At 38.4% G+C, this 17112-nt stretch overlaps 1 protein-coding gene across 2 annotated transcripts in view; it reads left to right on the top strand.

Moving 5' to 3' along the window:
- The first annotated feature begins 1105 nt into the window (after positions 1–1105).
- The window catches only part of TCEA1 (transcription elongation factor A1), a 27034-nt gene continuing 11027 nt past the window's right edge, over positions 1106–17112 (top strand). For both annotated transcript variants that reach the window (XM_029959401.1, XM_029959400.1), the window contains exons 1-3: positions 1106–1129; positions 5429–5491; positions 10273–10378. In XM_029959401.1, coding sequence (XP_029815261.1) covers positions 1121–1129; positions 5429–5491; positions 10273–10378 — 178 coding nt within the window. In that variant the 5' untranslated portion in view covers positions 1106–1120. The remainder of the gene's footprint in view (positions 1130–5428; positions 5492–10272; positions 10379–17112) is intronic.

Here is a 17112-nt window from a genome sequence, read left to right on the forward strand (position 1 = left end):
GTGTCCACTGTATTTCTCTGCTTCCTGACAGCCGAAGGAAAGCTCGGTCATGGGAAGCAAATGACCGGCGGGATGGGTTGCTCTGTGTTACGCGGGGTGCGAACAGGGGCAGCGTTAGCAGCACTGCTGTGGGCGGGAGAGGGTGAGAGGTTCGCAGAATCAAGGTATTCTAACTTTGCCCTGCACAGGACACCCCAAGAGTCACAACGCGTGCCCGAGAGCGTTGTCCAAACGCTTCTTGAACTCTGTCAGGTTTGGTGCTGTGACCTCTTCCCTGGGACGCCCGTTCCAGTGCCCAACCAAGGCATTTAATTGTCCTCCTGGTGCGTTTGGGGCTCTTTGCGGGGCGCGGTACGAGGGGCCGCGCCCCCCGCCCCCGTGCTCTCGGCGTGCGCAGCACTGCCTGGGCTGCCGCGGCCGGCGCTCGGACGCTCTCTGCCTGGCGCCGCCGCCGCCCGGCCGCCGCCGCCATGCCCGGAGACGAGTCATCCGCTTCGCCAGAAGATGGAACCAAAATGGATGCAGAAGAAAAACGCGGATGAGCGCCGGGGAGGACGCGGGCGGGGAGCGAATTCGCGCGGCGCCCGCGCGAGCCTCGGCGCGACCCCGGCGGCCCGCGCTCCTGCTCCCAGCGGGGGCCGGGGCCTTGTCGCGCTCCCGCTGCCGCTTCTCCCGCGCATGCCAGGGCGGCCTCGAGCGCCTCCTTCCGAGCCGCGGGCTGCGGCGGGCTCCCCGCCCCGCCGGCGCGAGGAGGGGGGCCTCGGCCCGGCGCCCGGCCTTGCTCCCCGGCGGAGCGGCCCCGCCGCCCCAGCCCGGCGCCTTAGCGGAGCGGGTTCCGGCCCGGGCCCCCGCCGTGAGCGGCTGCGGAGGGCTGCGGAGGGCTGCTCCCTTCGCTCCCCATTCACTGGAATCGCGGCGTTGGCCTCGCTCGGGGGTTTGTGGGAAGCCCAGTCCGCTCGAGGAGAATGCTGCAGAGGTGGTCCCCTGTGGGTCGGTGTTGTCACTTTCAGGCGCGAAAGCTGGAGTTTTATGTGGGATGTGCCAACTAAGATGTGAATGAAGAACCCGAACCCTGCTGCGGCAGGGCGGCCAGAGTCGTGTGGGTAAACTTCAGAAGCAGATGGGGAATGTGAGACTCTTTCTTTCTTTTTTTTTCTCTAACCTGAAACACTTTAATTCTGTTTATTAATCAGGAGAATAACTTGTACCCGAGAATGGAAGTAGAATATTATTAGGCAGAATTCAGTTAGCTTAACTCAATTATTATGTGTGCCCTTCATACAGAACTTACTTAGATAACATATCATGTTTATACTATTTCTACAAATCCATCAAAGTAAGTAAAATCAGTGTACAGCAACAGCGAAATAACTGGTTATGGTTACATAAAATAGCATGTAAGTAAATTGTAAACTCTGTTTACTACTTCTATATTGGGTGGGCACGTTGTTATTCTCTGGAAATTTGTGTATTTGTGATTGTTCTTCCTGTGATTTCTCTGTGATCTGGGAGGGTTAGGAGTTTGGATAAAATTCCTAGCAGCAGCTGGGGACATGTATCCATGCTCTGGCATGTGTAACTTAATTAACTTTCAAACCTCAGTGGAGGGTGCGCTGACTTCGCTGGGGTCAGCGTAGGTCTGATGTGGCTGAACACAGCGTGCACAGCTGGGCCTGGCTGGAGCCAGTGCTGGGCCTTGATTTTCACCTCTGTCCCAGGAGCAAGAGTGTGAGTAGTACCAGAGAGCGCTGTACGTTTTTACTGTGTTGGAATAGAGCTCATTTGCTCCAGCTCCTTCCTGCACACAAGTAACAACTCTGTTGTTAGTTTGACACTGTCTCAAACCTTCTGAAGCTGAGGGCTTGAGCTGCTGATGTCGCCAGGAGTCGAGATCTGACAGTTTGTCCAAAATACATGTGTGTACAATGATAAAACCCCTTAGTTTTTATCCCTAGCCAACCCCTTAGGAAGGAGAGGATGTACATCGGTATTTAACACAGGAGATGTCTCTGTGTTTTCCTTACTAGTCTTTGTCATTTATAAGATACCTTCTTTAATTACACATTCTTTAATTGCACAGTGTGATTTCCTACCTAGTTCCGCGCTGCAGATAAAATACTATCTTTAGCAAACTTATTAAAGTGATTTCCATGAAAAGGTACTTTATTGTCTCACAAAGAAGAAGAAGAATTGAGAAACTCATTCTTACACAAGTACCCACTAGATAATGATGCCCTTGACAACCTCTTGTATTCCTTTCTCCATTTTTACTCATCAAGAACAGGTATTTGGGCTGTTTCTCTGAATGAGAATGATTTGACAAAACCCATTAATAGTAAAAGAAAAAAAAAAGTATTGATACTTTTTCACTCTGAAGTTGTCAAGACTCAGGTGGCAAGAGATGCTTCATGTCTCATACAAAAGGTGACTCTGTGGCTTGTGGCAGAGCACTCCTTGGCATTCCTTTTGATGAGTGGAAAAGGCAGGTCATGCAGACACCCTTTCTGAGTCAGACTCTCGGGGATTGACTAAGGATTTAATTGTAGCTGTGCAGATTTCATAACTATTTTAGTAAAGAGATATATGCAGTTGTTTTGTTTTGAAGGGGTAAATAGTAATGTGATATAATATTTAATGCACTGTGAGATACATATTTCTGCTGTTGCTTCAAATGGAAGTAGATACTAGTCCTCCTTCAGAATGTCTGCAGTTGGATTAAAAGCTGCAGTGTCTTCCAGCTTTTGTTGTACATCAGTATACTTTTCTTTCATTAAGCTGTTGTAATGAATAGATGTGAGAAATAAGGCTGCACCCATGGATTAAAAAAAAAATCAAGAATGGTAGAGAAGAGAATGTAAAATTGTCCATGTTATTGTTTACTCCCTTAAGTAAAATAGAATTATAACTGGATAGCTCTGCTGTCTTCAAAAATGCACTCTATTTTCTATTGCCTGAAGCACAGCTTTAAAATACGAATATAGACCACCATTCTGTGGTGTTATGATCTGATCAACTGAGAGAAGCTGAGAGGAGTAATCTGCTAAATCTGCGTGAAGCTGACTTCTGTTAATTTAAGTAACAAGGTAAACAGGAAGCCAGCCAACCTGGTGCTATGGGGTGTTACCTTTCACTGTCTATAAATTTATAGAAATGCCTTTAAAGAAAAAATTATAATAATGGTCTTAATGGTTGGGGTTTTTTATAAACAGAGAAGTCCTACATTAGAAAAAAAAGGACTTGCAAGTTGTACTGTGCAACTTCCACTTTGGTTCTGAGAAAAAGAGGGGGTTTTACTTCTATGCTACGAAAAGGGGCTATGAAAAACTGTTTAGTTGGTGTCAGTTTAAATTCCATTTAAATTTAATTTTAAAGTATCTAATTCTTGGTGCACAGTATAATTGATTAGAGAAGTGTGAAGGCTTGGAAAGTATTAGTTCATTAGAAATTTTGGTAATTTTCTACAGAAACTAATATAAAATATAGGTAATATCTGTTAACTTGTTTTTGGTGGTGTTTGTTTGTTTGTTAACCTCCTAAATATCAAGTTCCTAGTCTTGGAAAATGTTTACTCTGGGAGTAATAAAATTGTTTTGACATGTACAATCGGAAAGGGGTATAATAGAGGCAAAGAAATTTTGACTAGATTGTATTTCTAAGATGAGATGAAGAGTGTGCTGCTTTGCATTATAGTGTCACTCATGCTGAAGTTGCAGACTACAATAACCAGTGTTTATTGAAGTTACTGTTTACAGTTTACTGATAAATTAATTGGTTGAGAGGTAAGTGTTAGACTATTTTTGAAAACGGCACATTGACTTCTGTCATTAGTTTTGTTTCAGCTAAGAAAATTTCCTTGAATTTGATTTTGTTTTGTAGCAGTGAAGGTAATTAACTTGCTTTACTTGAATCTAGGTTTGCAGAAAAGAAACCAAGCTTATGGCTGTTTAGAGAAAGAAAGGGTTTAGTATGCTAACTCAGTTTAGCACCTGAAACAGCATGACATTTCTCAGTCTTGCATCATTGCAGCTAAAATTCTATGGTTAAAACTGGAGAAATTTTGCATATCACGAATAAAAGTTAAATAAGGCTTTTTGCTAGCTTGGCAAAATAGTAAAACTTTAGTTTTATAAATGAATTGAATTTGTATAAGGTGGTATTTAGTGAAATGTTTGGTTTTGGAGGCTTCTTTGAGTCAGAACTGTTTAAAAACAGAGGTTGTAGCAGACAGCTGAAGGTGTCCAAACCTGTGTTTCTTTTGCTGTGACACAGCTGTTCTACCTTCATCTTTCTCAACCTCTTGGTGGTTATTTGTTGTGCTATCTTTAGTGGTTAAATTGGAAGACTTGCAGATGCAGCAGAACATTACATGTTTCCTTGCAACAGGTGACATATTAGAAGTTGATTAGGGAGAATTTGAAAATAAAGGCAAGCAAAATGCAAAGCAAAATAGGATTAGTTGAGACAGAGGTAAGGAAAGAAAAATGGGTCAAATTCCAAAGAATTGCAAGGTGGAAATTTTGTGGGGTTTATTTCCAAATTTCATGAATTAAAAAAAAAAAAAGTGGGAAGGTGATGAACTGGGCCTAAGTAGAATGGCCTCTTAGATGCAAAGGCAGTTGCCTTCTTGCTCTTCATAACTCACAGGCTCAGCAGCACATGCACTTGAATTCAACAGCCAAATCATCTCAGCCTTTAGGAGGTTTCTATTGTCTGACAACCATGTGCACGATAAGAAGTGGATGGTGCAGAGCTTTGCTGAAGTAGAAGTGGTGAGGTGGTAGAGAAAGTTGTAGAGGTTAAAGAGAATTATGGATCTCACATTTATGAAACCTTTTTTTTTTAAGTAAGGCCAACATTGCTAAGGAATGAATTGTTGGAGTAGGTGCGTATAGACTTTGTTAATACCTAATAGTACAGTTTCTGAATTGACTCATCTGTCTAGAAAGTTGCTGCTTCCACAGAAGTTAGTTAGGACCTTTCCTTATAGTCTTAGCAAGGGATATATGGCTTTACCACACTGCTGCAGAGCTTCTCAACTCATTCTTGTGCTAAAACAGATGTGGTTGTTCTGAACTGAAAATTGCTACTGTCATCTGGATTGTTTGTGATACTGTTAAGTGAAGTACCCTTGAGGATGTGTGTTGGTTGGTAATTGACAGAATGCTTTGACTGATATTTTAGTAACATGAGATAAAACTTCCCTTGTCTTTGAGTCAATACTTGGATTTCCAAGTTAAGGCCCCTTAAAGCTTAGAGTTTGTAAAGCAGAACTTTCCTTGTCCTGGAGTTGTTCTGTGGATAAATTGAGAACTGATAGTTTGAATCCAATCTGCAACCCCGAAGACAGATAAGAGTATATTGTTGGCATTATATTTGACGTTTCTGATTGCTACTAGATTGACCTTTTTATCTCCTTTCTTTTTTTCAGGCTGGAGCTCTTGATTTATTGAAGGAGCTTAAGAATATTCCCATGACCCTTGAGTTGTTACAGGTATGATTTTCTTATTGCTGTTATGTTGCAAATACTCCGTAGTGATGAAGGTGGAGCCAGCAAATTTGAAAGAGGGTTGTGCTATTAAAGTAGATTTCTAGGTAGAAAGTCCTGGGAAGTATCAGTTTTGTTACATAGTAAAGTAGTCTGAATTCACCATAATTTAGGACACTTAAGTGTTTTCTTCCACTAGGAAGCTCTTAAAACTTATCCTTCTGTATAAGTTCAAAGTAGTGAATTTTGTCATGGAAAAGGGGAAGAGCTGCTTATGAGTTTACCTTCCACAGAATCTTACGTTCTTACTCTAACACATATGTGATGTGTTTCCTTCCTCCTAAAGGAGAATGCACCTGATTATAGCTCATACCATCTTTTCTTATGTAGTTAGTTCTGGTTTTGGATTGTAAGTGAGGAGAAACATAGTTCATACCTTCAGGCAAGTCATATTTGACACTCTGCCCCCCAACTCTGAATACTGTATTTCTTAAGGTAATTATACTCCTCCTTCTCTTTCTCCTGGGCTGAAGTGATGGAGTGGTACAATCTCTCCCTGTTGCATGCATGTTCTCGCTAATGTTACTTATATCTGCATCTCTAACACAGTATTTAATATACTACTTATAAATTCTTTCAAAAAATACACTGGGTAAACTTTATTTGCCTGTCAAGTTTCAGAGTTTGTCACATAATTCATCAATTAACAGCTTTTGTTCCAAAGTAACCAGATATTCCCTATCTGTGACAATTTTCTAATGATAGAGGTAAATCTAAGACTTAATTTGCTGTGGTAGCCTCTTTTAAATTGGAGGAGACTGAAAAATAACTTTTTTCTAGGTGACAGTTAATGGTCACAGGTACAGAATTAGCCATAAATTTTAAGTCTTAAAAGTATCAGTAGCAAGGACATTCTTGATTCATGCATCCTTAGTAATAACTTAGTAGGTTATTGATAGTTCTGTTTGTGACAGAAAATAGGAATTTTAAAGTGTCACCTTCACGCATGAATGAGCATGGCTGATAGAACTGAGACCATCTTCCCTGTGTTCAACCTCCTTCCTTAAAAAAAAAACAATCTCAGAACCCCACAGAAAAAATGCCCCGCACAGAACAAGAACAAAACCCAGAAAAACCTTCTGTTAACCTTATTCTTTGAAGTTTCTTTGTCCTGGTCTTAATGCAAAGTATTTGTGTAATAATGGGGCTTTTTGCCTTTGAAATGAAAAATCTCTGAGCAAGTGCTCTGACAATTCTGTCAATGCTTCTGTGCAAACCTGTTCTGGTTAGTGTGAAGAAGTCTGAAGGAGAAGCTTTACATAGAACACCAGAACAATTTTATCTGAGAACCATGAGGATCTGAAGAATATACACATATATAACTTATTCTTTTATTAGTTATAATAAAAACATTAGTAAAATTATCAACAGAGGAGGACTCTTAATCTTGCAAGACAAACTAAACTGTCTGCCTTTTAGAGTACTTGTGTGACCCTGACTTAATTTATATAGGGCTGCATATTAGTATTGTCCAATTTTCTGTCCTACTTGAAAGAAGCTTATTTATTCCCCTCCATATTACAGGTACCTGTTTTTAGTGTGAAATAATATCTGCAGTAAAAGACTGGTTTTAATCTGTGTTAGAGCAGCACCATACAAGTTTGTAAAGAAGATATCTCCATGTTACAGTAGGTCTAAAGGGATCAAGTATTTTAACATAGTGTGTTGACTGTGCTAGGACATAGCTAGAAAGTTATTCTTAAATATCCACTGCTGTATTCAAAACAGTTCCACTGCATAAGATTGCATTTAGCAACATATTTAGACTCAAATTGACATTATTTTTCTTGAGAGTTGTATAAACATGTCATGTCTTTCTACACTGGCCTCCCAAATTTGCTTAAGCAATGGAGGACTTGGAGCAAGAGTTGAAATGCAAAGTAATGCAAAGTAATACCCATTGCTCTGGCAGTGGGATCATTAGTGTGCTCGTGTCAGGAAGAGTGATGATCATGAGAAAGTGGGAGCACTTACTGCACTCTGTGTGGATTGAGGTATCTATTGATGTGTGTGAATTGATGAAATGCAGGACACAAGTGAAAAGCATACTTCCACACCCGTTTTTAAGCAGTTTTGAAAGCTGGCTACATTGAGAAAAGCACTGCTAGCAGATGTGATAGTTTTGTTATTCCTTCGTAATAAGAGAAGCAATGATTTTTCATGTAACATGACTGCTGCTTCAGTCTGAATTGGTGAGTCCTCTGAACAGTATACAAATATGTGGAAGATGCATATCAGTGGTCTGGACTTGTGCTCATGTCTTGTGTCTTTCTTGCTAGATTTCTTTTCACAGAGAGCTGAAGTGATTATAGACAATAATACGACTGTGTGATATCTAACGAGTTTTATGTAAGCAAGCTGATCCTTGCTCAGCTAGGCAGGGAGCCAGTAGCCTTTCCTCACACGTGATTTATCTGGCAGTCTGAATTGCAAAGCTGTTTAGCAGCCACGCAGTATTAAAGGCATCGTGTCCCTCGTGCTAATTGTGGCCAGTGTGCAGCTAAACAGCGAGTGAGACAGACAGGCTTTATTTTAACAAACAGGTTTAACTGGAAATTACACACACGTATGCAGAACTAGACTGTGATGTACAGTCCTTGTCAGCGGCTTCGTGCCAGTTCACTGGCAAGCTGGGAGACCTGGGAACCTGGAGGTGGCTGTTCTTCAGCATTTGATTTGGCTCTGCTTTGTCTGAGAGCTCACCAGTTCTCTGTCCTCACCAATTCTCTATCCTCATACTCTCACGGTTTAAAGTTGGTGACACCTCTGCTTGCTTCAGTGGTTGCTTTTCTTCCCCTGCTATGTTCCTCATTTGTTCTGGTTTAGAAAAGACTTGCTACCATCATATGCTTTGGTTTGGGTTCAGTTGTAGGTTACTTCTGCTCACTGTTGCTCATATCCACTGAAGGCTGCTTGGCCTACAGCTTGAATGCTTCAGGGGTGAAAACATCAGTCTTATGCCATCTTTGCCCATCTTATGCCATCGTTGCCCGTCTTTACTCTGAAAGCAGATGAAAAGTACTCTAGAATTTGCAGTGGGGCAGAATGAAAATACTGGAGTTTTTCACTTGAAAATCACTTCATTTTTTTAAAGTTTTTCACTTTAAAAATGGCCCTCACAAGAACAACTCCATAGACAAAAAGGCTGAGGAAATTTCCAACTGCTCCAGAAAAGCAAACAAATGAGCTGTTTTTGTGTACTGCCTTAAGAAAGCTGGCAGTTTAAATGGTTACCATAATCTGTCTCTCTTGTGTGATCAAAATAATAAATTAATTTATCCAGTTAGTTTTGAGTTTTACTTGAGTTTTTGGGTTTTACTTACCTAAGTAAGTCTGTAAGATTGTGTGTTTTCTCTTTGCTGATGAGCGTAGGCTGTGGTTATACCCAGATATCTATCAGTGGAGGGTTGGGGTTTTTTTGTAGATACATTTTTCTCATTCAAATATGATACTTTATGGATTTTCAAGGACATGTTATTCTTTATTGTCTGAACATAATGTTGAGATTCAGTTTCAAAATTTCAAGAGAATTGGCCAGTACTGTTAATCTGAGTGAGCAGAGTCAGTCCATCTTGAAACACTTTGGTTACAGGTGAGTAACCATCTGTTTTCTTTAATCCAAACTGCATGTTTTGAGCTGATGCTCAAACCTGAGGTTATTTGATGTGTTTTCTTGGCTGAAATAGCTACTGACTGTTTCAGTATGTTTCCAATCATTTAGCACATTCATGGTGCCTCAAAAAGTGTTGTGTGGGTTGTAAGAAGTAATTTACAGGAACAAATCATTTTCATTTTTAGCGAGCCACAAAGATTTAAATTTTCCTTTAAAGGAGAAGGAAATTCATGATGAACTATTGCAAAAGTAAGTAGAATAATTTATATTTAGTGAGTTCTGTCAATGGTAATGCAACAAAACTGAACATTTTAAGAACGATTAATTTAGTCATTGGTCAAAATATGAAATGGAAATAAAATCCTTGTTTGTATTGTTAAATACTTTTCTTCTCTTCTGAAGCTAAAAGTGTGGAAATTTTCTACTTGTTACATGAACATGTCAGTCATAACTCTTCTAAAATGTTGTTGTGGAGCTTAATTTATGTCTTAAAAGGCGTGGATTGTGAATTACTCCTCTGTTCTCTCTATAGGTGGCAGTAGTGGCAAAGGCTTAAAGCTGTCTTGGCCTTTTCAGAGAGAGAGAGAGGCTGGGTCATTCTTTAAAATCTTAACCACAGAGAGTTCTGTTACTATCTAAAGGCAGAACTCTCTGTGCTAAAGGTTTTAAAGAATCTCAGTATTGCCAAAATTTTTAGGAAAGTAAAATGTGCTCACTCCCAGCTGGTATTACAACTTCTTCCACAGCCACTACTAAATGGGAATTCTAAGACTATGATGCTAGTGAAGCAGTTAGCAAGCTTCTGATCATAACAAAATATAAATACAGTCCTTCACCCTCCTGCCCACCCCCTTCCCAGACTTCTGTGATGGAGACAAATGGTAATACTGTTGTGTTTCTTTTTGCAATGTCTGTTGCAAATAAGTCTGTTAAAATAAGTTATATAAAGGCTTGCAGCATTTCATCCTGTTAATCTTAAAATAAAAAAATCACAAAAGCAAAGAAGAAAAGATACTTTAAAAAAAAATGTGCTCAAGTACAGCTTTATATATGTTTACTTGTTAAATGATCTTCATGTCACTTTCTGTGGTGTATATTTCTATTTATTTTGCAGTCTACCAGAATTGGAATGTCAGTGAATGCAATACGCAAGCAAAGCACAGATGAAGAGGTTACATCTTTAGCAAAATCTCTTATCAAGTCTTGGAAGAAACTGTTAGGTATGGTGAAACAAACTTCCCTGCTCCTGCATGTTTTGACTGTATGTAGTCTTGATGCACATCTCTGACACTGCTTTGCTTAAGATATATTTGTGCTCCTGTCTAAGTGCTGAAATTTTCTGTGCTGATGTAACTGGTTTTTACTGTTTGACTGTCACCAGTGCATTACGGTGAGAGTGTATTCAGAGAAGCAGTTAATATATTTTATTGAGGCTGGCAAGCAGTAGGAAATCAGCTTCTCTGATGTGATTCATATCTGAAGTCTTGTTGCCTGCAGTTGAGCTGGAGTGACTGTGCTGCTGCACTAGGCGCTAACAAACCTGTTCTTTACTATTTCCTGTGTCAAATATAACGAGTACTCTGAAGAACTAGTGCAAAATCTCATAGGAGAGCGTGGAGGCTTTGAAGTTTGGTTATTAAGTGATTTGTGATGAGAAAAAGAACAACATAAAAATGATGTTAAAAATGCGTTAGAACTTACAGGTAGTGAGAAATAGGTCTGCATTTTTTTAAAACCATAATTTTAAACAGCTTACTAATTAGAGAGTTAATACTTTTTGTTTAATTTCCCTTAAAGCAATTAATGCAGTTAACGAAACCTTTCTGTTAGATTTTATTCAAGGGTACTACTTGGTAGTACTTAATGTATTTGAAAACATACAAATCTCAAACTCTATCCAGATATTTTTGTTCATATACTGTGCTGCACTCTATTTTGTTTCTTTGTATCTAAGTCTAGGTAAAATAAGATTTAGGAAGCTTAAATTTTTTAAATAGAAAATAACTTACGTTATGATTTAAATATTTACCATTCTGTCTTGAAGAATATGCCAAATACCAGGACTTGTTAGTGTCCCCTGCCATTTGAAGTCAGCCTCGTTTTTATCAATTATGAAGTGTTTTATCAGGTACTTTATTCCTGATGATATTGTAAATTATGTAGAAAATACTATGCCTGTAAAAATGGACAATTTGTCACAACTTTCAACTTTTATATTCTAGTAAGGAGCAACAGCCTCTACAGCAAACTTTTTTCAGCTTACCTTAAAAAAAGTTAGATAATACTAATTATGTTAGTTTTAGTATTTAAATTTAGGTAATACTAGACATACAGATAAAATATCTTTAAAATCATAATGACTTTTATTATAAAATGCATGCTTATAAAAGATCTTTATAGGATCTGATCAGATTTAACTGGTAAATAGTGAAAATAATATACTTTTTATTTTTAAATTTCCATTTAAAACTTAAAGTCCAACTTTATTATATCAGTGCATAAAAGTGATAAGATATATAGGTGGAGAAATGGACTTGCATATTAACTTGAGTTACTCTAAAAACTTGTAAAAGTAGCAGCTAGATTGAGTCATTTAGCTCTCAAGTTATTAATCGAAGTTTAAAAACAACCCAAATCCCTACCAATGTTTTGTAGTTTTTACTTTTTTTTTTTTCCTCTGGAGTTCAAAGTTTTGATACTGCAGCTTAGTTTAGGGAACAAAGTAGAGGAGATATTCTCTTTTCCAACAGAATACTCAGCTTTTGAGAGTGTGCTCGGATGCTGCTCTTTTTGGGGAGTAGGGAACTTACCTGGTTATTGCTGTTCTTCGACCAAAGGATTTGCTGCTTATTTGTTGAGACAGTAAAAATAGTAGTCTCATTTTTTTAACACTTGAGTATCTTCAGTCAGTCAAATTTGTCTTAATATATTGTTACTTAAAGCTGACTGATGTGTAAAGTGTTCAAATGCTGTGAAACATGGGGAGTGTTACTCCTGCCTGAGGACCAGAGGGTGTTCATACTCCGGAGCAAGAATGTGGTGTCTGATGGTCACGGCAGGTCAATCTGGGTTCAGGCTGCTGCTGAAAGGGGTGGTCTGGCTTCCTTTCTGCACAAGTGCCTCCTGTGCTACATATAGTGCTCAAGTGTCTGTCCAGGAGACCACGGCTGGTAACTGACCAGTTGGAAACTAATTGGTTTATTACTTCAGGCTTAAATTTCAACTACCTTTTTTTTTTTTTGGTCCAGCCTGTTTGCAGTTACTGTTTCCTGCACAGGGATTGCATCAGTAACTGGGGCAAGGGGGACTTTTCCCTTTCATAACTTGCTAGATTCAGGTTGTTTTAGCACAGCTGGGAGACTCTACCTAAGGCTTCTTGCAAGAGCTGAAGTCAGATGTGTGAGGAACTGGAAAGCAAATAACAAATATTTGGCATTAATCAGAACTGAATAGGTCTTGAGGCAGTGGGTGTGACCTTTGTTCATGCACTAATTTTTGCTACAGGACAGATATTGTTGTGTGTAACGTTATCATGCCCGGTCTAGTTTAGTCATGGTAGTGTGCTTATTACATAAAATCAAATTATTCCTGAAAATACAGCATTCAAAACTTAAATAGCTAAATTCTCCTTGGTTGTAACATAGACCTGTAATAAAGCATAGTAGGACAAATGTTTCACTGTTGTATCACTGCTCAGTTATTCATTAGAACTTAAACTCTCATAACTGTGAAAGGTGGGCTATCAGTATGGGTGGGAATCTTACGAAGTACTCTTATTCTGTTTTATCATTAGTTTTGACTTTCTCGGAAGAATACGAAATACCGTATGTTGAGCTGCTTGAGAAATCAGTTTCGATTATGCTGTTTATAGTGCATGTAAAATGGTGTGGATCAAAGATGGCAGCAGAAGCGGACAGCTGTTAATCGTACCGAGCATTGTACTCAGAGGTCTGAAGTCTTTGTGAGTTATTTTTATAAATGACATTTTGAATTTAGGCAAGAATTGTTTACTGTTCAGGCTGCATGTACTGTTTCAGTTCAATGCTATCAGAATTCAGTTTTTAAGAGTGCATGGGAAACATGAGAGGAAGTCAAAGTGAGTTGTGAATCACCAGATCTTTATGACTTGACTAGAGCCTTGACAGGTTAGCAGTGGTTGTTCAGGGGGGTTGGGAGCTGCGCAGCACAGGGTTGGTGAGCATTGTCTGAAGTGACTCACTGGCTGAGCCACAGTGCAGGGATGCTCTCAGATATTGTCGTTAGAACGTTAAACCACGCGGCCAGGGTGGTCACAATTTGCATAAGGAACCAAATTCGGCTCTCAGAATAAAATAGTGTTCAGTTAGAACACAGGATTTGCAAATACTGATTGTTATGCCAAGTAGCTGAGTTTACAGAGTATGCCACGCAGAAAATGAATCCATGCATGCTCATTTAGGTTGTGAGAAGTGTTTCTTTATATTAAAAAAGCGACAAAAATTCCTTAAGGAATTTAACCTCCATCACTTGGTGAACTGTAAGAGTATGCAGTGAAAAAGAATGCCCAGACTTGTAAGTAAACTCACCTCCAGGAACTTTGTGTACTGAATAAAAATGTAGAATCATTGGACAATAATCTTAACATTAAGTGATCATCTGTTGTCAGTATTGAAAACTAAAGGTGAGGCCACAAACATTTTGAAATGCCTATTTCAAAGAAGGGCATGCCTGAATAATTTTATTTTAAAAGAATGTTTAAGTGTTAGTAACACCAGCCAGGCTTCACAGAAGTGTTTTACTCAGATTCCTTTGTTCATAATATCCTTTGTTATTTTGCACCTGGGTTTGATTCTACTCGAGCAAGCAGGTACAGTGTAGGACTGTCTTACAGGTTAATGCTGTCTTTAGGTGAAGTTGTTCAAGGACATCTAGAAACCTACTGGCTTTGATAAAAAAAAGTTACTGACAAAACAAGATTTTAAATTAGAGTCTAATAGTGTTTAAGACTATTGTTTACTATTGATAGGAAGAGTACATGTTTTTATAAGACATCAAGTAGAATCAAGTGCAAAAATAATTTCAGTAGTTTCATTTGCATATCAAGTGTGAGATGTGGAAATCAACTCCTGTCAAATATATATTTGGAGCTGTTCCATGTACTGTTAGTAGATCTGTTATTTTTTAGGATTATCAGTGGTGAGATAATAACACATGATGCAAATTACATTGTGCTATATAAGTGAAACACATATATAGTGCAGAAGTCCATATGTCATCCTCCTCTGTAACTGATAATAAAAAAAAAAATCTTTAAAAATACCAAACAAGTAATGATTTTGTTCTTTATTCATAATTCTTAGTTATTCTTCCCCACAAAACTACAACTAGGAAGAAAGTGTACTGATCTTACCTTTATGCCTTACTATATCTTGTAGAGGAATTGCTGACCGCTATAGCTGCTTGTGCATCTCAAGATTATTTTGGTCATAGTCTGGAAAATGGAGCCTAAATAATTATTAAATATGAGAATCATTGTTAAATTAATTATGTCATCTGATACATGTTCTCATATCTCTTTCCTTTAACCTACTTAATTTGATTATTCAGAAAACTTTTCAAGCTCAGGTGGTGATTCCTGAATCAGTAACATACAGTATCTCACTAGATTAAATTCTCATGTGCTTCCAGAGAATAAATAGCCACCTTTCATTAAGGAAAAATTTCTGGGAAAATTGTTACTTTAAAATTTTTCTTAATTTAAAGTTAGATTTATGAATAAATAACATTACATCTTTATATTTTCTAATTTTTTTCTTGTTACTAGCAAGTGTCTAGTGTTGGCTTGTAAAATAGCTAGAAAAATCTAGGATGAAGGTGTTAACCACTTCTAACATTCAGTTTAATTATGTTACCTGGCTGTATAATATTATATTAAAATTTCTGTTTTGGTAACAAAATCCACTATCATGTCATGTTTGACCCTGGAGAGATTATTTCACCAGAGAAGCTAGGAGTATCTTTCAAAGTAGTTACAGGTACAAGATAGAAACTGCATTGCAGTCATCAGACTTTGATAGTCTTATTCTGATAGCTAATAGGAAATTCATATCATTACTGTGCTCTTTGTATTTTAAAGAATTGTTAATATAAATTAGCTTCTCTTACAAAAAACAAAGCTTTAAGATTTTTTTATGGCTTGCTAAAACTGTGAAGTTACAGTTTTCAATCCTAAAATCGGTGACAATTTCAGGTTTTTTTCTGAAAAAAATTATTTCAAAGTTTGAATAGGTATAGAGTTGAGAAAAGGAACTGTGCCTCTCTAAAGCAACTTGTAATTTATAAATATTTATAAATATTTAGAATATTCTATGGACTTCCTGAGGTGAACCATGTATTGGAATTTTTAAGGGTGTTTCACAGAAGGGCCATTTTTTTCCATGTTACTTTGTTAGAATTTCTGTGTCTTGTAATTCCTGTTAACTGTCATTCTTCCTTTCCATTAGAGTCTGGCCACTGAATGTAAAATAAGTTAATTAGTAGGGACTTTTAATTTGTTAAGGGCATTTCTTTCCTTTCCCCAGAGGATAGCTGAAATGCTGTCTAGTAGGCTCTTAATTGCATTCTGTTCTTTTGTCAATACAGTATCTCAATAAAATAAGATATTCTTATTAATGTGTGAGCTTAAGAATAAATCTAGCATGACAGAGCATCTCCTGTCCTTGGTGCTTTCCAATTTATGATTCATATGATTCATTAGGATAACAATATTATCCTAAACAGTTAGGATAATATTGTTAACTTTATTTTCAGATTTCTTAAACTGGATTTAACAAAAATATCTGTAAACCCTAAATGATTAAATGAATTATAGTTTTAGAGACATACTTACTGAAGATGGTCCAGTTGTTTCAGCTGCTGGAGAAGCTTGGCCTTGGTTTAAGACATGCTTGCACAGACTGATCTGCAGGTGTAGGAGGAGCTGTGCTTTTACCTCTTGCATTATCTTGGTGCCTCATACACACCCTGCCCTCCACTGGGGCAGGTGTTGGTATTGGCAGGTGTTCTCAGGGGCCTGCCTTGTTTGATGAAATGGTGCTGGGTTAAATGGAAGTGTTTGATAGATGAAAACTGGACGCCAGCTATACCACAGTGGTGCATATGATGCAAAATAAACAGGACATCCATAGGTCAGCTCTGAATTTGACTACTTGTGAGCCAGAAAAAAATATGGAGGTGAATGGGCAGAAGCAGAGATACCTATTTGATCTATTCGTTTGTCTTAAGGCCTCTGACAAAGATGATCATGTGCTTTAAAGGTTGTGAAGGTAAATGAGATTGTATGTGTATTTAGAAGATTTTAAAAATCATATATCATGTAGGCATTTGTTGCAATAGAGAGCAGTCATGTGAGTATGCATGTTAAAAATGGGACTTGTTTTCTTCTGGCATTGTGCACTTCAAGTGTCATAGCGAAGACCTGGTGTGATCCATGTTTATGGCTTCATTTGCTTTCTTAGTGAAATTACTTTTTGATAAGTATTAGTTGATAAATTGATACCTTTATTAGGAATTTTTTTAATAACATCTTTAGCTTGTGATATGGTTTGAAGCTGGCTCCCTGCCAAGTCTCCAAACCTTACCACCAGAGTTCCTCCCCCCCCCTCAAACCTCAGGGAAAAGAGGGAGAAAAAAACGAAAGAAAACCCGAAACGAGAGAGAGACAACCAAAGTGAGATATATAAATATATTTACACTTATATACAATTAAATAAGGGAAAGGGAAGGGGGAAGGGAAAAGGAACAAAACCAAAATATTATATATATAAATATCCCAATTAGCAGCCCAATATCTATCCACTAAAAGAGTTAGCAAAGAAATAGCTCACTACTCTCCTGGGACAACCGAGGGTCGGATCGCCGGCAACCTCTGTCTCCCAAGGTCGGCAAGGCCTAACCAGGCCTCGCTCCCCAACAC

This window comes from Manacus vitellinus, unplaced genomic scaffold (assembly GCF_001715985.3).
Source record: "Manacus vitellinus isolate BGI_N305 unplaced genomic scaffold, ASM171598v3 scaffold_1_pilon, whole genome shotgun sequence".
Classification (NCBI taxonomy): domain Eukaryota; kingdom Metazoa; phylum Chordata; class Aves; order Passeriformes; family Pipridae; genus Manacus; species Manacus vitellinus.